The sequence below is a fragment of the Amblyomma americanum genome, chromosome 11 (assembly GCF_052857255.1).
Source record: "Amblyomma americanum isolate KBUSLIRL-KWMA chromosome 11, ASM5285725v1, whole genome shotgun sequence".
Classification (NCBI taxonomy): Eukaryota; Metazoa; Arthropoda; class Arachnida; order Ixodida; family Ixodidae; genus Amblyomma; species Amblyomma americanum.
This window is the reverse complement of record NC_135507.1, coordinates 130,469,831-130,494,135: the sequence shown is the minus strand read 5'-3', so window position 1 is coordinate 130,494,135 and position 24,305 is coordinate 130,469,831. Positions and strand designations below refer to the sequence as shown.

General features: G+C 49.6%; 1 protein-coding gene across 1 annotated transcript in view; it reads left to right on the top strand.

Annotated features, from left to right (window-relative positions):
• Window positions 1-24,305, top strand: part of LOC144109893 (uncharacterized) — a 651,790-nt gene that overhangs the window by 430,074 nt on the left and 197,411 nt on the right. Inside the window, exon 4 of the mRNA XM_077642657.1 lies at window positions 22,091-22,185. Within this exon, the coding sequence (XP_077498783.1) occupies window positions 22,091-22,185 (95 nt within the window). The remainder of the gene's footprint in view (window positions 1-22,090; window positions 22,186-24,305) is intronic.

The following is a 24,305-nucleotide window of genomic DNA, read 5'->3' as shown; positions in this document are numbered from 1 at the left end:
GTTCCCGGTGCTCCTTTTGTATAAGCAGTTGGAGGTGCAAGGTGTCGCTTCGGTCGGTGCTGGCTTCACACGTGTCAAAGTTTGTATCACGTCAATGTAGCTGATTATCCGGCTTTCTCGGTACGATGACGCCTTTGGTGGAAATCCACAGCTTTCCTTGGTGTTCCAAGGCGTCCCGATGAAGATTCCTGCAGTTCGCAGAACAGACAATCACCCCTTGTCGAAGTGCCGTTAGTGCTGCCAAGAATGGCAGAACGTGCCCTAGGGTGCTTCTTTTGTATACGTAGAAGGCGGTGGCGGGTATCGCTTCGGTCGGTGCTGGCTTCACACATGTCAAAGTTTGTATCACATCAATGTAGCTGATGGTCGTGCATTCTCGGTTGGATGATGCCCTCGGCATAAATCCAAAGCTTTCCTTGGTATTCCTTTGTGTCCCAATGAAGATTCCTGCAGTTTAAAGAACAGAAAATCAGCTCTTCTCGACGCACCGCTACTGCTGCCAAGAACGGTAGAACGTGGCCTCCGGTGCTCCTTTTTATACGCAGTAGGCGGTGCCGGGTGTCGCTTCGGTCGCTTATGGCTTCACACGTGTCAAATATTTTATCACGTCAATGTAGCTGATGGTCATGCTTTCTCGGTTCGATGACGCCCTCGGCATAAATCCAAAGCTTTCCTTGTTATCCCTTGGTGCCCCGACGAAGATTCCTGCATTTGAAAGAACAAGAAATCAGCCCTTGGCGCGCCGCTACTGCTGCCAAGATCGGTAGAGCGTGGCCTGCGGTGCTCCTTTTGTATGCGTAGTTGGTGGTGCCGGCTGTCGCTTCGGTCGGTGCTGGCTTCACACGTGTCAAATATTTTATCACTTCAATGCAGCTGATGGTCGTGCATTCTCGGTTCGATGACGCCCTCGGCATAAATCCAAAGCTTTCCTTGGTATTCCGTTGTGCCCCGATGAAGACTTATGCAGTACAAGGAACAGAAAATCAGCCCTAGTCGACGCGCCGATACTGCTGCCAAGAATGGTAGAACGTGGCCTCCGGTGCTCCTTTTGTATACGTAGTTGGTGGTGCCAGGTGTCGTTTCGGTCGGTGCTGGCTTCACACGTGTCAAATATTTTATCACGTCAGTGCAGCTCATGGTCGTGCATTCTCGCTTCGATGACGCCCTCGGTGGAAATCCATAGCTTTCCTTGGTGTTCCAAGGCGCCCAGATGAAGATTCCTGCAGTCCGCAGAACAGACAATCACCCCTTGTCGAAGTGCCGTTAGTGCTGCCAAGAATGGTAGAACGTGCCATAGGGTGCTTCTTTTGTATACGCAGTAGGCGGTGCCGGGTGTCGCTTCGGTCGCTGCTGGCTTCACACGTGTCAAATATTTTATCACGCCAGTGCAGCTGATGGTCGTGCATTCTCGGTTGGATGACGCCCTCGGCATAAATCCAAAGCTTTCCTTAGTATTCCTTTGTGTCCCAATGAAGATTCTTGCAGTTCAAAGAACAAAAAATCAGCCCTTCGCGCGCCGGTACTGCTGCCAAGAATGGTAGAACGTGGCTCCCGGTGCTCCTTTTGTATACGTAGTAGGCGGTGCCGGGTGTCGCTTTGGTCGCTGCTGGCTTCACACGTGTCAAAGATTGAATCACGTCATTGTAGCTGATGGTCGTGCTTTCTAGGTTAGGTGACGCCCTCGGTAGAAATCCAAAACTTTCCTTGGTATTCCTTTGTGCCCTGATGAAGATTCGTGCAGTTCAAAGAACAGACAATCAGCCCTTGTCGACGCGCCGGTACTGCTGCCAAGAATGGTAGAATTTGGCCTCCAGTACTCGTTTTCTATACTTAGTAGGTAGTGCCGTGTTTCGCTTCGCTCGCTGCTGGCTTCACACGTGTCAAAGATTGTATCACATCAATGTAGCTGATAGTCCTGCTTTCTCGGTTCGATGACGCCTTTGGTAGAAATCCAAAACTTCCCTTGGTATCCCTCGGCGCACCGACGAAGATTCTTGCAGTTCAAAGAACGAAAAATCAGCCCTTGGCGCGCCGCTACTGCTGCCAATAATGGTAGAAAGTGGTTCCAGGTGCTCCTTTTGTATACGTAGTAGGCGGTGCCGGGTCTCGCTTCGGTCGGTACTGGCTTCACACGTGTCAAAGTTTGTATCAAATAAATGTAGCTGATGGTCGTGCATTTTCGGTTCGATGACGCCCTCGGCTTAAATCCAAAACTTACCTTGGTATTCCTTTGGGCCCCGATGAAGATTCCTGCAGTGCAAAGAACATAAAATCAGCCCTTGTCGACGCGCCGCTACTGCTGCCAAGAATGGTAGAACGTGGTTCCCGGTGCTCCTTTTGTATAAGCAGTTGGAGGTGCAAGGTGTCGCTTCGGTCGGTGCTGGCTTCACACGCGTCAAAGATTGTACCACGTCATTGTAGCTGATGGTCGTGCTTTCTAGGTTAGGTGACGCCTTTGGTGGAAATCCACAGCTTTCCTTGGTGTTCCAAGGCGTCCCGATGAAGATTCCTGCAGTTCGCAGAACAGACAATCACCCCTTGTCGAAGTGCCCTTAGTGCTGCCAAGAATGGCAGAACGTGCCCTAGGGTGCTTCTTTTGTATACGTAGAAGGCGGTGCCGGGTATCGCTTCGGTCGCTGCTGCCTTCACACGTGTCAAATATTTTATCACGTCAATGTAGCTGATGGTCGTGCATTCTCGATACAATGACGCCCTCAAAAAAATCTCAAGCTTTCCTTGGTATTCCTTTGTGCCCCGATGAAGATTCCTGAAGTTCAATGAACAGAAAATCAGCCCTTGTCGACGCGCCGCTACTGCTGTCAAGAACGGTAGAACGTGGCTTCCGGTGCTCCTTTTGTATACGTAGTAGGCGGTGCCGGGTGTCGCTTCGGTCGCTTATGGCTTCACACGTGTCAAATATTTTATCACGTCAATGTAGCTGATGGTCATGCTTTCTCGGTTCGATGACGCCCTCGGCATAAATCCAAAGCTTTCCTTGTTATCCCTTGGTGCCCCGACGAAGATTCCTGCAGTTGAAAGAACAAGAAATCAGCCCTTGGCGCGCCGCTACTGCTGCCAAGATCGGTAGAGCGTGGCCTGCGGTGCTCCTTTTGTATGCGTAGTTGGTGGTGCCGGGTGTCGCTTCGGTCGGTGCTGGCTTCACACGTGTCAAATATTTTATCACTTCAATGCAGCTGATGGTCGTGCATTCTCGGTTCGATGACGCCCTCGGCATAAATCCAAAGCTTTCCTTGGTATTCCGTTGTGCCCCGATGAAGACTTATGCAGTACAAGGAACAGAAAATCAGCCCTAGTCGACGCGCCGATACTGCTGCCAAGAATGGTAGAACGTGGCCTCTGGTGCTCCTTTTGTATACGTAGTTGGTGGTGCCAGGTGTCGTTTCGGTCGGTGCTGGCTTCACACGTGTCAAATATTTTATCACGTCAGTGCAGCTCATGGTCGTGCATTCTCGCTTCGATGACGCCCTCGGTGGAAATCCATAGCTTTCCTTGGTGTTCCAAGGCGCCCAGATGAAGATTCCTGCAGTCCGCAGAACAGACAATCACCCCTTGTCGAAGTGCCGTTAGTGCTGCCAAGAATGGTAGAACGTGTTATAGGGTGCTTCTTTTGTATACGCAGTAGGCGGTGCCGGGTGTCGCTTCGGTCGCTGCTGGCTTCACACGTGTCAAATATTTTATCACGTCAATGTCGCTGATAGTCGTACATTCTCGGTTCGATGACGCCCTCGGCATAAATCCAAAGCTTTCTTTGGTATTCCTTTGTGCCCCAATGAAGATTCCTGCAGTTTAAAGAACAGAAAATCAGCTCTTGTCGTCGCGCCGCTACTGCTGCCAAGAACGGTAGAACGTGGCCTCCGGTGCTCCTTTTGTATACGCAGTAGGCGGTGCCGGGTGTCGCTTCGGTCGCTGCTGGCTTCACACGTGTCAAAGTTTGTATCATATCAATGTAGCTGATAGTCCTGCTTTCTCGGTTCGATGACGCCTTTGGTAGAAATCCAAAACTTCCTTTGGTATCCCTTGGCGCCCCAACGAAGATTCCCGCAGATCAAAGAACAAAAAATCAGCTCTTGGCGCGCCGCTACTGCTGCCAAGAATGGTAGAACGTGGTCTCCGGTGCTCCCTTTGTATACGTAGTGGGTGGTGCCGGGTGTCGCTTCGATCGCTGCTATCTTCACACGTGTCAAATATTTTATCACGTCAATGTAGCTGATTGTCGTGCATTCTCGATTCGATGACGCCCTCGAAAAAAATCCCAAGCTTTCCTTCGTATTCCTTTGTGCCCCGATGAAGATTCCTGAAGTTCAATGAACAGAAAATCAGCCCTTGTCGACGCGCCGCTACTGCTGTCAAGAACGGTAGAACGTGGCTTCCGGTGCTCCTTTTCTATACGTAGTAGGCGGTGCCGGGTGTCGCTTCGGTCGCTTATGGCTTCACTCGTGTCAAATATTTTATCACGTCAATGTAGATGATTGTCATGCTTTCTCGGTTCGATGACGCCCTCGGCATAAATCCAAAGCTTTCCTTGGTATCCCTTGGTGCCCCGACGAAGATTCCTGCAGTTCAAAGAACAAGAAATCAGCCCTTGTCGACGCGCCGCTACTGCTGCCAAGAATGGTAGAACGTGGCCTCCGGTGCTCCTTTTGTATACGTAGTTGGTGGTGCCGGGTGTCGCTTCGGTCGGTGCTGGCTTAACACGTGTCAAAGTTTGTATCACGTCAATGTAGCTAATGGTTGTGCTTTCTCGATTCGGTGACGCCCTTGGTGGAAATCCATACCTTTCCTTGGTGTTCCAAGGCGCCCAGATGAAGATTCCTGCAGTGCGCAGAACAGACAATCACCCCTTATCGAAGTGCCGTTAGTGCTGCCAAAAATGGTAGAACGTGCCGTAGGGTGCTTCTTTTGTATACGTAGCAGGCGGTGCCGGGTGTCTCTTCGGTCGGTGCTGGTTTCACACGTGTCAAAGTTTGTGTCACTTCAATATAGCTGATGATCGGCGTTTTTCGGTTCGAGGATGCCCTCGAAAAAATCTCAAGCTTTCGGTGGTATTGCTTAGTGCCCCGATGAAAATTCCAGCAGTTCAAAGAACAAAAAATCAGCCCTTGTCGACGCTCCGCTACTCCTGCCAAGAATGGTAGAACGCGGCTTTCGGTGCTCCTTTTGTATACGTAGTAGGCGGTGCCGGGTGTCGCTAAGGTCGATGCTGGCTTCACACGTGTCAAAGTTTGTATCACATCAATGTAGTTGATAGTCCTGCTTTCTCGGTTCGATGACGCCTTTGGTAGAAATCCAAAACTTCCCTTGGTATCCCTTGGCGCACCGACGAAGATTTTTGCAGTTCAAAGAACAAAAAATCAGTCCTTGGCGCGCCGCTACTGCTGCCAAGAATGGTAGAACGTGGTTCCCGGTGCTTCTTTTGTATACGCAGTAGGCGGTGCCGGGTGTCGCTTCGGTCGCTGCTGGCTTCACACGTGTCAAATATTTTATCACGTCAATGTCGCTAATAGTCGTACATTCTCGGTTCGATGACGCCCTCGGCATAAATCCAAAGCTTTCTTTGGTATTCCTTTGTGCCCCAATGAAGATTCCTGCAGTTCAAAGAACAGACAATCAGCCCTTGTCGACGCGCCGGTACTGCTGCCAAGAATGGTAGAATTTGGCCTCCAGTACTCCTTTTCTATACTTAGTAGGTAGTGCCGGGTTTCGCTTCGGTCGCTGCTGGCTTCACACGTGTCAAAGATTGTATCACATCAATGTATCTGATAGTCCTGCTTTCTCGGTTCGATGACGCCTTTGGTAGAAACCCAAAACTTCCCTTGGTATCCCTTGGCGCCCCGACGAAGAATCCTGCAGTTCAAAAAACAAAAAATCAGACCTTGGCGCGCCGCAACTGCTGCCAAAAATGGTAGAACGTGGTCTCCGGTGCTCCTTTTGTATACGTAGTGGGTGGTGTCGGGTTTCGCTTCGATCGCTGCTATCTTCACACGTGTCAAATATTTTATCACGTCAATGTAGCTGATGGTCGTGCATTCTCGATTCGATGACGCCCTCGAAAAAAATCCCAAGCTTTCCTTGGTATTCCTTTGTGCCCCGATGAAGATTCCTGAAGTCCAATGAACAGAAAATCAGCCCTTGTCGACGCGCCGCTACTGCTGTCAAGAACGGTAGAACGTGGCTTCCGGTGCTCCTTTTGTATACGTAGTAGGCGGTGCCGGGTGTCGCTTCGGTCGCTTATGGCTTCACTCGTGTCAAATATTTTATCACGTCAATGTAGATGATGGTCATGCTTTCTCGGTTCGATGACGCCCTCGGCATAAATCCAAAGCTTTCCTTGGTATCCCTTGGTGCCCCGACGAAGATTCCTGCAGTTCAAAGAACAAGAAATCAGCCCTTGGCGCGCCGCTACTGCTGCCAAGATCGGTAGAGCGTGGCCTCCGGTGCTCCTTTTGTATGCGTAGTTGGTGGTGCCGGGTGTCGCTTCGGTCGGTGCTGGCTTCACACGTGTCAAATATTTTATCACTTCAATGCAGCTGATGGTCGTGCATTCTCGGTTCGATGACGCCCTCGTCATAAATCCAAAGCTTTCCTTGGTATTCCGTTGTGCCCCGATGAAGACTTATGCAGTTCAAAGAACACAAAATCAGCCCTTGTCAACGCGCCGCTACTGCTGCCAAGAATGGTAGAACGTGGTTCCCGGTGCTCCTTTTGTACAAGTAGTTGGAGGTGCAAGGTGTCGCTTCGGTCGGTGCTGGCTTCACACGTGTCAAAGTTTGTATCCCGTCAATGTAGCTGATTATCCGGCTTTCTCGGTACGATGACGCCTTTGGTGGAAATCCACAGCTTTCCTTGGTGTTCCAAGGCGCCCCGATGAAGATTCCTGCAGTTCGCAGAACAGACAATCACCCCTTGTCGAAGTGCCGTAAGTGCTGCCAAGAATGGCAGAACGTGACCTAGGGTGCTTCTTTTGTATACGTAGAAGGCGGTGCCGGGTGTCGCTTCGGTCGGTGCTGGCTTCACACATGTCAAAGTTTGTATCACATCAATGTAGCTGATGGTCGTGCATTCTCGATTCGATGACGGCCTCGAAAAAAATCCCAAGCTTTCCTTGGTATTCTTTGTGCCCCGATGAAGATTCCTGCAGTTCAAAGAACATAAAATCAGCCCTTTTCGACGCGCCGCTACTGCTGCCAAGAACGGTAGAACGTGGCCTCCGGTGTTTCTTTTGTATACGTAGTGGGTGGTGCCGGGAGTCGCGTCGGTCGCTGCTGGCTTCACACGTGTCAAATATTTTATCACGTCAGTGCAGCTGATGGTCGTGCATTCTCGGTTGGATGACGCCCTCGGCATAAATCCAAAGCTTTCCTTAGTATTCCTTTGTGTCCCAATGAAGATTCTTGCAGTTCAAAGAACAAAAAATCAGCCCTTGTCGACGCGCCGGTACTGTTGCCAAGAATGGTAGAATTTGGCCTCTAGTACTCATTTTCTATACTTAGTAGGTAGTGCCGTGTTTTGCTTCGGTCGCTGCTGGCTTCACACGTGTCAAAGATTGTATCACATCAATGTAGCTGATAGTCCTGCTTTCTCGGTTCGATGACGCCTTTGGTAGAAATCCAAAACTTCTCTTGGCATCCCTTGGCGCACCGACGAAGATTCTTGCAGTTCAAAGAACGAAAAATCAGCCCTTGGCGCGCCGCTACTGCTGCCAATAATGGTAGAAAGTGGTTCCAGGTGCTCCTTTTGTATACGTAGTAGGCGGTGCCGGGTCTCGCTTCGGTCGGTGCTGGCTTCACACGTGTCAAAGTTTGTATCAAATAAATGTAGCTGATGGTCGAGCATTTTCGGTTCGATGACGCCCTCGGCTTGAATCCAAAACTTACCTTGGTATTCCTTTGGGCCCCGATGAAGATTCCTGCAGTGCAAAGAACATAAAATCAGCCCTTGTCGACGCGCCGCTACTGCTGCCAAGAATGGTAGAACGTGCCCTAGGGTGCTTCTTTTGTATTCGTAGCAGGTGGTGCCGGGTGTCTCTTCGGTCGGTGCTGGTTTCACATGTGTCAAAGTTTGTATCACTTCAAAGTAGCTGATGGTCGGCGTTTTTCGGTTCAAGGACGCCCTCGGTAGATATGCAAAGCTTTCCTTAGTGTTCCGTGGCGCCCCGATGAAGATTCCTGCAGTTCGCAGAACAGACAACCAGCCCTTCACGACGCGCCGCTACTGCTGCCAAGAATGGTAGAACTTCGCCTCCGGTGCTTCTTTTGTATACGTAATGGGTGGTGTCGGGTGACGCTTCGGTCGCTGCTGGCTTCACACGTGTCAAAGTTTGTAGCACGTCAATGTAGCTGATGGTCGTGCTTTCTCGGTTCGGTGGCGCCCTCAGTAGAAATACAAAACCTTCCTTGGTATTCCTTGGTGCCCTAATGCAGATTCCTGCAGTTCAAAGAACAGACAATCAGCCCTTTTCGACGCGCCGGTACTGCTGCCAAGAATGGTAGAACTTGGCCTCCGGTGCTCCTGTTGTATACTTAGCAGGCGGTGCCGGGTGTCGCGTCGGTTCGTGCTGGCCTCACCCGTGTCAAAGTTTGTATCACGTCAATGTAGCTGATGGTAGTGCATTATCGGTTCAATGACGCCCTCGGTAGGAATCCAAAGCTTTCCTTGGTTTTTATTAGCGCCCCGACGAAGATTCCTGCAGTTCAAAGAACAAAAAATCAGCCCTTGGCGCGCCGCTACTGCTGCAAAGAACGGTAGAACGTGGCCTCCGGTGCTCCTTTTGTTTACGTAGTGGGCGGTGCCGGTTATCGCTTCGGTCGTTGTTTCTTCAAACGTGTCAAATATTTTATGACTTCAATGTAGCTGATGGTCGTGCATTCTCGATTCGATGACGCCTTCGAAAAAAATCCCAAGCTTTCCTTGGTATTCCTTTGTGCCCCGATGAAGATTCCTGCAGTTCAAAGAACAGAAAATCAGCCCTTGTCGACGCGCCGCTACTGCGGCCAAGAGTACGTGGCCTCCGGTGCTTCTTTTGTATACGTAGTGGGTGGTGCCGGCTGTCTCTATGGTCACTGGTGGCTTCACACGTATCAAAGATTGTATCACGTCAATGTAACTGATGGTTGTGCTTTCTCGGTTCGGTGACGCCCTCGGTAGAAATCCAAAACTTTCCTTGGTATTCCTTGGTTCCCCAATGAAGATTCCTTCAGTTCAAAGTACAGAAAATCAGCTTAGAAGGACTTTGGTGTAGGCCAGTTGGTATGGTATCGTGAAGAGCAAAACCGCAAAACAGGACGGGACTGAGGCAGGCGACAACACAGGGCCGTACTGACAACTGAACTTTTATGGAAACACAGCAGAGCTTAAAAGGATCAGTCGCGCGTGTAGTCTGGAAAGCACTCATAAATCATAAAAAGAAGATGAAGCATGTAGAAACAGTCCAATGGCAACCATGACGAATACATTCAGTGCGGCGAAAGGGATGAAACCGAGCAAGAATGATACAACTAACCTGCGCAAAACCAAGCAAAAAAGAACCTAGTCAAACCCTTACAAAAATGCTAACTCTTTCTGAAATATAGACACAGAAGGCGTGCTGACACACTTATCTGGCTCCGATTCCAGGATGGCAACAGCCTCGACAGTTTTCCTTTCCAACTGCCCCTTTCTTCTTCCTATGATCTCTGTACAATTCAGCTTAGGATAGCAGCCCTTAGGACTGCGACAATGAACGGGCAGGGCAGGTCGTCCGGGCCTACTCGAGGAGCGCGCATGCTCTTGCAGACGAATGTTTAAACATCTGCCAGTTTGTCCGATATAAAATCGACCACAGCTAAGGGGAATCTTATAAACCACCCCGTCGCGCGCGAGACATACTTCTTCGAATGCCTCATGCCGCAAACTACATGCGTTTAAGTCTGCTTCCTCACCAAATTGAAGAGTTTTGAGAGCTTGCAGTGCGCAGACATGACCACGTCAACGCCATATCTGCTTGAGATCTTAAGATTGTGGGGAATACTGTGAAGATATGGTAAGACAACACACTTTTTTCGACTATTTGGCTCATGAGAAAAGGTGTCTTTTTTGCCGTCTGGCGAAGCTTTTTATGCAGCGATTCGGCCACAGATCTTAAAAGGGAGCTAGGAAAACCCACCTTTTCGAGTCGCTCAAGTTGAAGAAGAAAACCGAGCTGCACTTTGTGATAACATGATTTCAAAAGCGCAGACCTAAAACAAGAAGAATCCAAGGCCTGTTTAACGAGTTTTGAATGGGATGAGTCGAACGGCAATAAAGCTTTCTTCGATCTCGGCTGAAAAGCACAGCATACATGGTCATGCTGATTAAAATCTAATTTTAAGTCTAAAAACTGGATATATCCATCTTGCGGAAGCTCAAGGGTAAAATTTAGAGAATGTGAACATCCAGAGAACAGAGCCAAAAGCTCATCTGCTACGTCAGATAATACATCAATAGGTGAAAGCTTTAAAAGGAGTAGAAAATCATCTACGTACCTAAATAGGCTAGAAATGAAGGCATGGGTCAACTTGCGTTTCAGCACTCGATCTAAATTGGCCAGAAAGATTTCGTACAACAGTGGGGCGACGCTGGAACCAATACAGATTCCTTTCTTTTGAACATAGTGTTTACCATCAAAGGAGACAATGGTTGAAGTTAAATAGAACCTGAGCAGCTCCAAGAAGGAATCCACAGACACACCACAGGAGTTCTGGAAGTCAACCACGTCACCAGCTTCGATGAGCTGCCTTACAACACTGAAAAGTTCTAAATGCGGAACAGAATAAAATAACTCTTCGACATCAACGGACACCGCACAGTTAGCACCAGGTAGGGCTGTTTTTAGCAATTCAACCAAATGATGAGATCCGTCAATCTTGAAAGGGTCTTCAGGATTTAGGTTTTTAAGATGGGTTTGCAGAAACCTGCTGACTTCTCCCTGCCAACTTCCTCGCTCTGTAACAATCGCCCTGAACGGACAGGCATTCTTATGGGTCTTTGCCGTAAAAAAGATGTTCAGGACATCAGACTTGCTAACCGAGACCGGCTTTTTCAGGATCTGCAGGTTCAGTCCATCCAAAAGAGCAATTGCCTTGCTCTTGAACTTAGATGGCTTCTGAATGACGGCCTGGAAGTTCTTGGTCACTGCGTTTCATGCTTTTTCCTCGAAAAGAGTCTGCGGCAGTACTGTAAACCCCCCTCCTTGTCCGACTGAACAAGAGCTAGATTGTGCTCATTAAAATAACTGGCCACATCATCTAGAACTTTGGAGCTGTCAGGCTTCTTGCTAAAATTCTTTTGCAGGCTTCCAACACTCTCAAGGAGGCAGCATCCTCTCTCTTCAGCTGGTGCCTTGTCAGCAATCCTGTGTACGGAGGCTAGAAGGTCGTACTTATCCAACATTGGTTCAAGGCCGTACTTGGGACCGTGTTGAAGAACACTTTCCACTTTGGCAGGGACGGAAGCGTTGTCGAGGTAGGTAACCGGAACAATGCCCCTCTTGCTCTTTTCTTTCTTTGGGAGCTGTCGCCGCAAAAGCTCCCAGAGAAATTCAGTAGACTGCTGAGTGGTGCGTTGGTAATCGAGCCATCGCCTCCATCCGGATGAGAAAGTAAGCATAGCAGGGGGCGGCAGAAGGTTAGGTGGGCGGATGAGACTAAGAAATTTGCAGGCAAAGGGTGGGTGCAGCTGGCAAAGGACAGGTTAATTGGAGAGACATGGGAGAGGCCTTTGCCCTGCAGAGGGTGTAGTAAGGCTGATGATGGTGATGATGATGATGATGGTGGTGATGAAGCTAACTACTCGGCAGCCGAGAAAGACTTTCTTGCGATAGTGTGGGTGACGTCGAAATTTTGACCCCACCTTTATAGAAATCGTTTTACTGGAGTTAAGGACAATCATGCCTTGTGTTGGCTCGCGACCCTCAATGATCCGTCAGCCTGCCATGTCAGATGAAGTGTGCGCCTCCAAGCATACGACATGACAGTGGCGTACAAGTCCGGCCGGAAGCACCCGGATGCCGATTGCCTCCCATGCGCCGCGGTCGATTCCCCAACGAAGGGCGGTAACTACGATGACATCACCTTAAACGTGATCAGTGCAACGAGCCTTACTGAAAAACAATACGCCGATCCGGAACTTCAGCATCGCATGGCATTTCTTAACTGTACCCGCCCGACTGTCCCGAAGGCTTTCAGGCTCTCAGTAGCGTGACACTGCTCTCGCCATGGTGTCCTCGTGAAAAAAATTTTGCCGCAAACGATCAGCCATGCCTTATACTCATACCAGCGACCCTACGTGACGAAATTCCTCAAGGTTCACACAATGAACTGACTTTTGAAAATTTAGGGACTTTGGGTGTAAATAAAAGTCTTCCTGGCCCCGCCTTCAGTAGGACGTTGCACACTGCGTCAGAACGTGCCCAGGCTGTCAGCGTCGCAATGTGCCCTCAACAAAACCAGCTGGATTCTTGAAGCCTATAGCACCACCATCGCGGCCTTTCCAGCAGATCAGGATGGGCATGCTGGGCCACTTCCCTCTTTCTCATTCGGAGAACAAGTGGGTCATCGTGGCAACTGACTACCTGACACGATACGCGGAAACGTCAGCTCTGCAAAGCGCCACAGCCCTTGACGTGGCAGAATGATTCCTCCATCCGGTCGTTTTGCGTCATGGTGCACCGGAGATCCCAATCACCGACGCGGATACAAAATTCATGGCTGCCCTCCTCCAGCAGATTTTACGCCACAGTCATACAAACCACCCCAAGACGACATCTTACCACCCTAAAACGAAAGATTTAACGAGCGATTGAGCAAAAAGCTAGCTGACATACTCTCAATGTATGTCGACGTTCAGCACAAAATTTGGGACGAAGTGCTCTCATGCGTCACCATCGCATACAATACAGTCGTACAGGAAATGCAAACATGCCACCGTTCCGTCTCGTTTACGGCCCCGACGTTACTACGATGCTGGACGCCACGTTACCTCATGTGGACGACATCGACCTGAATGCGGATCTTAACGCCTTCCTGCACCTCGCCGAAGAGGCTCATCAGCTAGTGCGGATTCTCCACCAACATTGCCGAGATGCCCAACCTTATAACTCCCGACTCCTTGATGCTCGGCACGCATCGGGAGACCGTGTGTGGGTCTGGTTTCCAATTCACCAACGCGGATTTAGCGAAAAGCTCCTTTTCCGGTATTTTGGACCCTACAAAGTGATCAGGCCAATTGGAGACGTCAACTATGAGGTCGTTCCTGACGGCTTTCAGGGGTCTCGGCGATCCCTGCACCCTGAGGTGGTACACATTGTCCGACTTCAGCCTTCATACTAGCGGTAGAGCTGCACTTTCGCGCGCAAATCATGCTTCCCTTAGTAAGTGTTTATAAACAAACAGGCTACACATCCGGACGACGCTCTTTCTTCCCGGGGAGCCAATGAAACATTGCATTCCGCATGTTCGCCTAGCGCTGATCTGAAGCACGCGTAGCCTCAAAAAGAGGAAGAAGTGACAACGATCTCGAGCTGTGGTCAAGACGTTCGTCGAAGCCCGCCGCTGTATCTTGTGATCACTGATCTCCCTCATTCACGCCTGACATTATAATTGTTTTCCTCCTCAAGCAAGTTCTTAGCATTGCGCTGATAATTATGTAAGGTGATGTGAACGAGTTCTAAAGAAAGTTTACTCGTATTGGCTAAGTCTGATGATCGATTTGTGTTCCTCCTCGCGTATGTTCTTGGTATTTATGTAAGGTGATGTGAACGTGTTTAGAAACTTGAATCGCCTTGAATAAGTCTAAGGATCAATTTGTTTTCCTCCTCAAATAAGTTCTTAGCACTGCGCTGATAATTATGTAAGGTGATATGAACGAGTTCAGAAATTTGAATCGTCTTGTATAAGTCTAAGGATCAATTTGTTTTCCTCCTGAAGTAAGTTCTTAGCACTGCGCTGATAATTGTGTAAGGTGATGTGAACGAGTTCAGAAATTTCAATCGTCTTGAATAAGTCTAAGGATGAATTTGTTTTCCTCCTCAAATAAGTTCTTAGCACTGCGCTGATAATTATGTAAGGTGATGTGAACGAGTTCAGAAATTTGAATCGTCTTTACTAAGTCGGTTGATATAATTGTTATCCTCCTCAAGTAAGTTCTGAGCACTGCGGTGATAAATATTTAGGGTGATGTGGACGCGTAGCAGAGATGCGTTATGTGATATCCTATCCCAATCCTCCCGGTTTTCAGGTGACAACTGCGGCGTGGCGGTTTTCAGATCTAAAGTTAGACCTCTAGGTATAGCAGAAGCTGTCGAAACGGGAGGTGGTACCGCACCCCTTTACCTTGAGACAAGTGGCGCCCGACGCGCGACTCCGCGCTCGACGACCTGGGAGGGGATTGCACGCCATTTCCGGAGAAATTCCCCCCTCTCAGAGGAAGCAGGAAGGGAAGGCATGGGACGTGGCTGGGAGACGGGGTTGTTGCTTAGTAGTGTGTTGTTTACTTGGCGTCGTCGCTGATGTAGCGTGCCGCCTTCTCACCTTCATGGAATAAATTGTGGTTGTTGTGCTGCAGGAAAAGTGTGTTTGATTGATTGACGACGTTGATCACATCACTTCGTTAGAACAGAAGCGTTCAAGTAGTGTTGTAACGCAAATAACACACTTGGTGGCAGAGGCATTTGTCGCACAATTTTCTAACATGAAGAACCTCTGTCGAAACAACAGAAGAGATGTTACCGGAAATGGAGCAGTTCTTGCCGGCTAGTTATTTTTGGCGGCCTAGGGCAGAAGCCTTCTCCGACGGTTTCTTGCTAAGAGAGTAGTCACGAGGAGAGGGCGCTTTGGAGCTGGGGAACCAAGCGCAGAAGTAACCAAGAGAAGGTTATCTGATTGCTGGCTAAAATCAAGACAAGAGTAAAATTTCATAAGTCATGGCTAGGTGGCTTGAGCCACCGCCCGATTTAAAGGTTTCCGCGTTATACATCCATTCATCCATCCACCCATCCATCCTTCCATCCACCCACCCATTCAACCACCCATCCATCCATCTATCCACCTGTATCGTATCGCGTCTGGCTTCAAGCGACAAGCTGATAAGCCGAAGGGGCGTTGCCCTGTTTCTGTGTATAAAAGCGAGCGCGCTATAAAGCTTGGGGGATTCGTGCCGTGGCACTGGGCTCATGCTGGTCTCGTCGGTCAACCCAGTCGACATGAAGACGATACATGGTGTCAGAAGTGCCTAGACCGCGCCGCCCTCGGCTCGTCTGAACGAAACGTGCCGCTGAAAGAAGACACGCAAGATGGAACTTGTGAAGCCACCGGAGCCGTTGCGGTTGGAAGGAGACATAGGCAAGCATTGGACGATGTTCAAACAGCGGTTTGAACTATTCCTGGCTGCAACAGTTTCCTGGTAAACTTCGGACAGAATCAATGAAGACCGCTTTGGTGCTGAGCATCGCTGGAGAAGAAGCCATCGAGGTGTACAATACTTTCTCCTACCAGGAAAGCGAGGCCAAGAAGGACTACGCAACGGTAGTCAAGAAATTCGACGCCTACTTCGCTTCGCAAGTCAATGAGGTACATGAACGGTACGTGTTCCGGAGCCGAATGCAAGAGCCCGGTGAGCCTTTCGAACGTTTTATACGAGATTTGAAGACTAAAGCACGATCGTGTAACTTCGGAGCGCTAGCAGAGTCCATGATCAGAGACCAGATTGTTTTTGGCATGCATGATGCAAAGACTCGAGAGAAGCTTCTCGCCGACAACCAGTTAACGCTACGAAAAGCAGAAGAGCTGTGTCAGGCAGCAGAAGCAGCGTCAGCACATCAGGAAGTGTGGCTTAGAGAACAAAAGCAAATTGATCCTGCACGCAAGATAAGAGCCGGTTCCAGTGAGAGGCTCCAAGCGCATTCTAAATGCCGAAAGTGCGGAAGGACGCATGGCCCGCGAAAATGCCCCGCGTTCGGGAAAATTTGTCGGGCGTGTCGAAAGAATTACTTTGCCCAATGCTGCAGAACTAAAACGCAAGTTGGCGAGTTGCAAGACACTGAAGAAGATTTTGAAATACTCTCAGTGAATAACACCGCTAGCCAGGCAGACTGGACTGTGAAGGCAAAGGTCGGGAGTATGCTCGTCGAGCTCAAAGTTGACACGGGGTCTCGGGCTAATCTGCTGCCGTTTGCCGTGTACACAAAGATGCACGCCAGGCCGCCGTTGAAGTTCCGCAGTGCAGTGCTACGATCCTGTGGTGGAAATCAGATCAAGCACCTCGGAATCGTACGAAAAGAAGTGACGCTAGATGAGCGTATTTCCACACAGGATTTCTTCATTGTTCGCTAGGGAGGCCAAGCAATCCTCCTTTTGCAGGCATGGGAGGCCCTTGGTCTGTTATCCCGACAACTCCCCACCGTATTTAAAAGCAGTTCGGAAGAAGTTGTACATGAATCTCGCCACCTCTTTTCTGGCATAGGTTGTGTGCAGCGCCGATACCGCTTGGTTATTCATGACGATGCACGCCCAGTCGTCCAGCCGGCGCGACGTGTACCACTGGCCCTGAAAGAGCAGCTACGAGAGGAGCTGGAGCGCATGGAGCGTGGAGGCATCATCGCCAGAGTAACCGAGCCCACAGACTGGGTAAGCCCTCTCGTCATAGTACGCAAGAAGGACGGTAAAATTCGTGTCTGCATGGACCCCAGGAGAATAAACGAGTCCATTAAAAGACAGCACTACGAAATGCCTAGACGCGACGAGAGAGAGGCTGAACTTGCGGGAGCAAAGGTGTTCACGCGCTTAGACGCAAACTCGGAATTCTAGCAAATTCCGCTTCACGAAGAAACTTCCAGAATCTGCACTTTCGCAACACCTTTTGGCCGCTATTGTTTCCTGCGACTGCCCTTCGGCATCTCGTCGGCATCCGAAGTACTTCAAAAGACCTTAAACGACGTCTTCGAGGCATTGCCAGGAACGAAAGTTTGTCGATGACATACTAGGGTGGGGTACATCACGACAAGAACACAACAAACGGTGGAGGTCTGTGCTGAAGGCTGCAGAACGAGCAGGCCTAACTTTCAAGCCGGCCAAATGCGTCGTCGGCGTGAGAAAAATGCTTTCTAGGCGACGTAGTTTCAGCACCGACGACGTAGGGGTGCACGCCGTGAGTACGGTATCTTCACTAATTAGTGACTCAACATGGAAACGTCTTGCTACTGCAGGGGCAAGCGATAGTTACCTTAAAAACGTGCCTAGAAACTTGAGAATGAACGAACCAACAGAGGGTCCATTGAAACCCTTCTTTTCCGAAATTTCCCACGTTAAAGGTGTTCTGCTCAAGGGATGCAAAGTCATCATTTCAAGTAGTATGAGGCGAGATATTTTACAAAGGATTCACCAAGGTCACCAGGGTATCAACAAGTGTAAGGCAAGGGCACGTCATCTCGTCTTCTGGCCTGGCATGAACTCTGAAATTGAGGCGCTAGCTCAGAATTGCGCATTATGCAAAAAATACGCCTACAGTCAGCCAAAGGAACCCCTCATGATGCGCCCTCTACCTGACCAGCCTTGGTACCGTGTGGTAATCGACCTTTTTCACTACGGTGGAAAGTCCTACCTGTGTGTTTACGACTGTTTATCAAACTTCCCAGAGGTGGAATGCCTCCTCAACACTTCAGCCAGGAGCGTCGTTGATGCAACTAGTGCCATTTTTGCTCGTTACGGCATACCCTTGGAAGTTATTTCTGACAACAGTCCCCAGTTTTCAAGCAGAGAATTTGCCGCGTTGTCACGCGCATATGATTTCAAGCATATCACCTCCAGTCCAGGATTCCTGCGCTCAAACGGGCTAGCCGAAATCGGTGTTCAGGTGGTAAAGAGGCTGCTCAAGAAAACTACCGAAGCGAAGCAGGATTTCTGGCTGGCACTTTTGGCTTACAGCACTTTTCCTTTGGAGGATGGACAGACGCCAGCAGAGATCCTCCAGGGCCGCAGACTACGGAGAACCCTACCCGACTACCGATATGGAACAGCCCACAAAGTGGTCAAGCATGCACAGCTTCAGTGCCGACCGAGCGCGGCCGCTGTCGGCGCTCAACGAAGGAGACGTCGTGAGAGTCCAAAATGGTACATGGGCCACTAAAGCACAGGTCCTGAAATCGTCAACATACCCCAGGTCCTACCATGTGGTGACGGGGGAGGGGCGGACCCTTCGGCGTAATCGCAAACACCTGTTGCCGACGGGAGAAGACTTCCGACTCGACCTGAGCAACGTCAACGATGTGGGGGAACCGGAGTGCCTGAGTTCAAGTGCGACCGTCAATAGACAGTTTTAGCTGTGCGTACGCAAGTGCTTGCGTACGCAAAGCGCTACGGCGCTGCGTGCGTTTCGCTGTCAGCTCCGAAGTATAGTTTTAGCTGTCCGAGCGGTAGCGTCCCTCAGGCTCACGCAGCGCCACCTAGTGACAAGACGTCAAAGCACATCAACGCTCAGATGAAGAAAATTTCATCCCTGATTTCTGATAACTAGTGTGAGTGCATTGGGAGCCTTTTTTGGTTGCAAGAAGAAAAACTATGCAAACCGAAGAAAATGTAAGAACTGGCTAAAAGCTAGAAAACTTCTTCGCCAGGTGTCGTTGCTACGAGGAAAACACACTGCAATCAGTTAGGCCTAGGAGCTTGAAAATTGCCAAATTATCTGAAAATAAAGGGGCTAGTTATCGCTTATACCGCTAGGTGTGGGACAGATTTGGAGAAATAAAAGCGAACCGCTACCATTTGAGCGAGCTATTGCGTCGGAGAACCCAGCGGCAACATGTATTTATTCCGAAGCGGGCGAGCAGGGCGCCGCCATCTTGTCAACGTTTGCGTACACAAGCCACGCAAGCGCCGCAACGCAAAGTCCGCTGGCTAGCATACGCACGCAAGACGCAAGGCTTCCGCTTGCGTTCTGCGCATGCCGACTACCGTCCCCGCAAACTCCTTGCGTACGCTAAGCCGTTGCGTACGCACAGCTACAACTGTCTAATGACGCAGGTAACAGCACCGCAGCAGCACCTGCCCTGCCGCACAGTGTGCCTCCAACGCCAGCCCCGCGGAGGTCGCGGAGACATACAAGAGCACCACGAAGACTAGAATGCGACCAGAACTTTGAACAGAATTCTTGAGTTCGCTGTGCTCATATTTTCGCGTGTTACTTTCTGTTACAAGTTGTAACGTCGCAAAAGATTGCCATGGTCCATTTGTAAATAACTGCATAGTTTACTTCCTTTCTTTCACTGCAACAAAACAGGATGTATTGTATCGCGTCTGGCTTCGAGCGACAAGCTCATAAGCCGAAGGGGCGTTGCCCCTTTTCTGTGTATAAAACCGAGCGCGCAACAAAGCTTGGGGGATTCGTGCCGTGGCACTGGGCTCATGCTGGTCTCGTCGGTCAACCCAGTCGACATGGAGACGATACACAACCCACCCACCCACTCACCAACCCACTCACCCACCCACCCATCACCCCCCCACCCACCCACCCATCCATCCATCCATCCATCCATCCATCCATCCATCCATTCAGTTGGCTCTAGGGTAGGAAACTTCTCGTTGCACAGGGCGGGTGGGGTGGACGCCGTCCTCCTGTGTGGCGGGTGTGAGCAGCGGAGGACCCCGGGCGTTTTCTTGAGGCAGGCCTAGTGAAGCGAAGTCGTTCCACAGTATTGGAGCTTCACTTTTCTTAAAACATAGCCGCTGAACGTGGCTTGCCATGATTGCTACTCCTTCACAGTTATGGTGGAGGCCATCGGCAGCCACTACATGGGGTGCAGGAAATGATTCGATGCCATGCTTCAAATAGAACGCATTCTTGGTCCACTGGCAGAATTCCCGCTGGAGTTTGTTGAGGCCTCACAGTTGCACTTTGGAAGGAAGCAACCGTTGCCACGACGGCTGTTGTAGCTTCTTGCCAAGATGCGTGTTGCGTAAATTCTTGACACATGTGGCCTTTCTACCGAAATTTCTCCTCTTCAGCGGAAAGGCCACATGTGTCGCATCGCTTGACTGCTGCACCACTGCGCCAAGAATGCTAGAAAGAAAGACTCCCAGGGATCCGTGAATAGAGAGAATGACCAATTCCGCATGTATGGAAATTAACCCGTTTTCTCTATCCAAACAACTGCCCTCCATGAAGACTGGATTTCAACACTTGGACCAAAGAGAAAACCGAACTGACAGCGCCCATAATTCCCATTTGGCCTAACTACGCAAACCGACAACAATTTTCTTTATTGCTCCCACGTTCAACAAGCTATGCTCTTCACTGTTTGCGTTTAAATTTATTGACCAACCTTTTTTACTGTAGTTTGCTTTTCGTGCAGCACTTTTATATTATAATTTCGAAATTGCAGTTGGCTGATGATGATGATTATAGATTTTTATGGCGCAAGGTCATCTACGGCCAAACAGCGCCATGGCACAAGGTATTTTTCATTTCTCAAGGTGGGGTCAAAGACCCATTTGCCAAGCTTTTCCGCCTAAATAAGCCGAGCACTAGACCAGGGGAAACCTTGTACCCATTGTATCACCAGTGGGTACCCGGTGGCCCTGCGGATCGAGCCTCGCACCTCCCGCTTGCGAGGCGGATGCTCAACCACTTGGCCACCGCTGCGGTCGAAAGTGCAATCGAGAAATGCGAAATACCATTACGTTTCATATTTTTTCTTGTTTTTGTGTAACTGTTGTGAAGAGTTAATTATTGCAGACGCGCCACTATTGCTGCACCGTCGGCGCCCTCTGAGGCCCTCCTTTTATCCTGTTTCGAGGGCAACTCTGCATTGCCGTAAAAAAATTCATAAAAAATATGAAACAGCCACACCTGCAAACCGGAATCTGCACACATCTTTGTCTGCCTAATTTTATCGTAACTCGGGTGACAAACAGAAAAAAAAATTAACGGTGCTTCACCTTCGGTTACACTGAGTGAGAAGCAGTAACTTCCCGATGGTTTAGCCTGGAAATGTCTTGTTATGCTCTTCTTTGAGCGGTTCTTTGGCATTCGCCAGGCTAAACCATCGTGAAGCTACCGCTTCTCGCTCGGTTTAACAAAAGCACGGTTAATTTTTCCTATGCGTTTCGGCGTTCTTTCCGTCAGGTAGTCGGTTAAAGATGCCGTGACGTCACACCCTATCACATAAACGCCGCTTTTAGGCTCCTCAGTGAGCCCAAAGTTGATCACGGGACAAAATTTTGGTTGACCCTGACGTGACTTCGACGTCCCGGCTTGACCTTGACTTGGCCTTGAAATGACCTTGGCTCTTGACCCTTGACCTGTCCGATTTCATGACCGTTGGTCTATTTACCATCCACTGGTTCTCCAAACTTATAAACTGAAGGTTTAACCTTGGCTGAGCCTTGAAGGTCATCGGCAACGCACGTCAATCTGAGCTCGAGACCTGTAGTAGTGTAGCTAGCGCTTCTAAAGAATGCGAATATGTGTCCGTCTCCACTATCGTAGCGACGAACTTCATTTTATGGTTTCTCACGCTAGGGAGCGCGGGTTTGGCAATCCCAACACTCCACACGGCACGAATATCTAAGCAGTGCGTGCAGCCGAGCACACTGCATGCCAATTCTACCTTCGCACCATCTCTGCACTGCAATGTGGGCCAGAGAACACACGTGTTAGGGATATCCTTCCGGAAATCAAGGGCAGCATCTGTGATGCAGCGGAAAAACAAAAGATCCTTTAGGATAACGGAACGGCAGGAAGTGGCTTTCCCTATTGAATACAGGTGCACACGCTTCAAAGCGCATTTGAGCTGTATCTACTGCCGTTGTAGTCTGACCAATTTTCGCGAGCATTGTGTGTAGTCGTTTTTTGTCTGCCTTTTTACTTTGTGCATGTGTGTAGTGCTTCTTGCTTTTTATGAAGTCATACATTTTTCTAGCAATTTCTAAACTCCGCTCCCTATATTATTGTTACAAACGCGGTTGCATTAGTCAAACTTTCTGCTATCGTAGTGCCGCTCAATAGGTCATAAATAAATCTCAGCCCCTCCTGCGATCGTAAACTGCTCGGTCGTCTCTTTCAGTTCGTCCCCTTGAACGCCACCATCTTCGAGGCCAGGGTGGGAACGGAGGCCACCGTGCAGTGCAAGTATGTCAGGACTAATGCCGATAAAATCGGGTAAGTGAGCTTTTCCGCAAAGATGTGATTCCCGGATACACCCTAAGGGCATGCATTCGTGTCAGGAACTCTTGTTACAAATTTCGTCCACCGACGACGAAGTCGCATAGTTGATCGGAATGGTTGGTAGACCGGCTTTCCCGAACGCTCGTGACGTTACAAGCAACGTCGGTGTTCTCGGAGAGATAAAATATCTGAATGACAATGGTGCGTTGTCATGGCGTTATGTGTTCCATGGAAAGGACGCCGTTGGCTTTGGCAACTGTCACTGTGGAACAAAACAAGACTCCAAATATCATATTTTAAAAGCTCATCCTTACAAGAAGGGTCAGGAAAGAGCCCGCTTTCCTGTGCCTTCTTCGTTTCGCTTTTGGTCACCTTCATTGATGCTACTTTACTTATGTCAGGATGAACGAAATAGCCCCCCCCCCCCCCCCAAAAAAAAAGTTCTACCTAAGAGCTCATCTGCCGGTTATTAGATCCAGGCGTAGGGATTGCAAAGTTCAAATGGCAACCACGTCGCCCACAGCGACCAGACAAATGTTTATCCACTAGTGGTGTTCCTGTAATGAAAAAAGGGATAAGTGTGTCCGACACACGCCGTTCCACAGTGGACGACGACTTTTTGACCCCATTCATGGCGCTGCCGGAGTGAAACGTTAGGAGGAGTACGCGGCACTAAATGGATGTTTTGTATCGGAGAAAATGTCCTCAATCGAAAGGACAGACTTTTGGACAAGTTGCTGTCATAGTGAATCTACCAGCGCGAAAGACAGGAACATGAAAGGAGACGCAAGAAGCGCTGGCTCGCAACTGAAGTTTATTGAAACGAACAAGAATTATACTGTCACGTAGTAATGACGGCAGTCCAGCGTGTAGGAAGAGAGCGGAAAGCGTTTCAAAGCGAAACTCTCTATTAGGCTCACTTGAGGCCACAAAGAACTGAATGGCTCGGCGGCGGCGTAGCAACAAGCATGCTCGGCGGTCGTCGAACAGAATTCCCGCCGCTCTCAGCCATGTTCAATTTAAAGCAAATAGGGAACTTTCTAGATAAAGCGTGCAAATTTACTACAACATTCTGGAACAACGCAGAATCTGCTCCGCCTTGATGCGATCAATCGAGATAAATCTGGTGGCGTCTTCTATCACAAACAAACCGACAAAGCGGCTTGCCGGCAACATTGAAAAATGAACAATGAAACACTAAACAGATTCAAAGCTTTACTCCCCTCTCAAAGAAGCATCGACCCGATGCTTTAAAACATAAGGAGACTACAAACAAAACCGATTGTGCAAAATAAACACCGAATGTAGAAACACAACGTCCTTAATTTTTAGCGCGCTCTTTAAACGCACAACATGGACAACTTCTGGTCGTACGCGGCGTCGCTGGGATGCAGTCATTTCGGCAGAGACGACTTCATAGCCCGATTCGCCGACGAAGAACCTTGTAGAGACGGAAACCGCGGCACAAAAGCTTTTCACTCACTTCGCGCCGGCTAATGCGCGTCCAAACCCAGACTCGGTCCCCTGGCTGGTATTCTGCGTTGCGTCTGTGTAGGTTGTAGCTCCGGCGTCGGTCCGCTGCTGGTCTTTATCCGTAATCGGGCAAGTTTTCGGGCTTCTTCTGCGCGCTGAATGTAGACAGGCGACGTTCTCTTCGGTAACGTTGGGCAGCATGGCGTATAGCGTGTGGTTGTGACGTCCCTGCCAGGGACGAGCCTAAAAGGCGTCATCTGAGTGGTCTCCTGCACTGCGGTGCTGTAGACAAAGACCATGTAGGGCAGGATGACGTCCCAGTTCCTGTGTTCGGTATCGATATACATAGCGAGGATGTCAGCGATAGGTTAGTTTAGGCGCTCCGTCAGTCCGTTGGTCTGCGGATGGTGTGCTGCTGTCCTACGATGGCTTGTTTGACTATTACGCAGGATGGCTTGCGTCAGTTCCGCCGTGAACACTGTGCCTCTGTCCGTGATGAGCACGTCGGGAGCGCCGTGTCTAATACACCTGTCACGCGGGCATATCAAAGGCACTCGAACCGACAGTCTATCGACTCAAAGGTGATAGAGCGCAGCTACACGGGCAGTTTCAATGGCCACTGAGTCAATAGCCTATCGAGT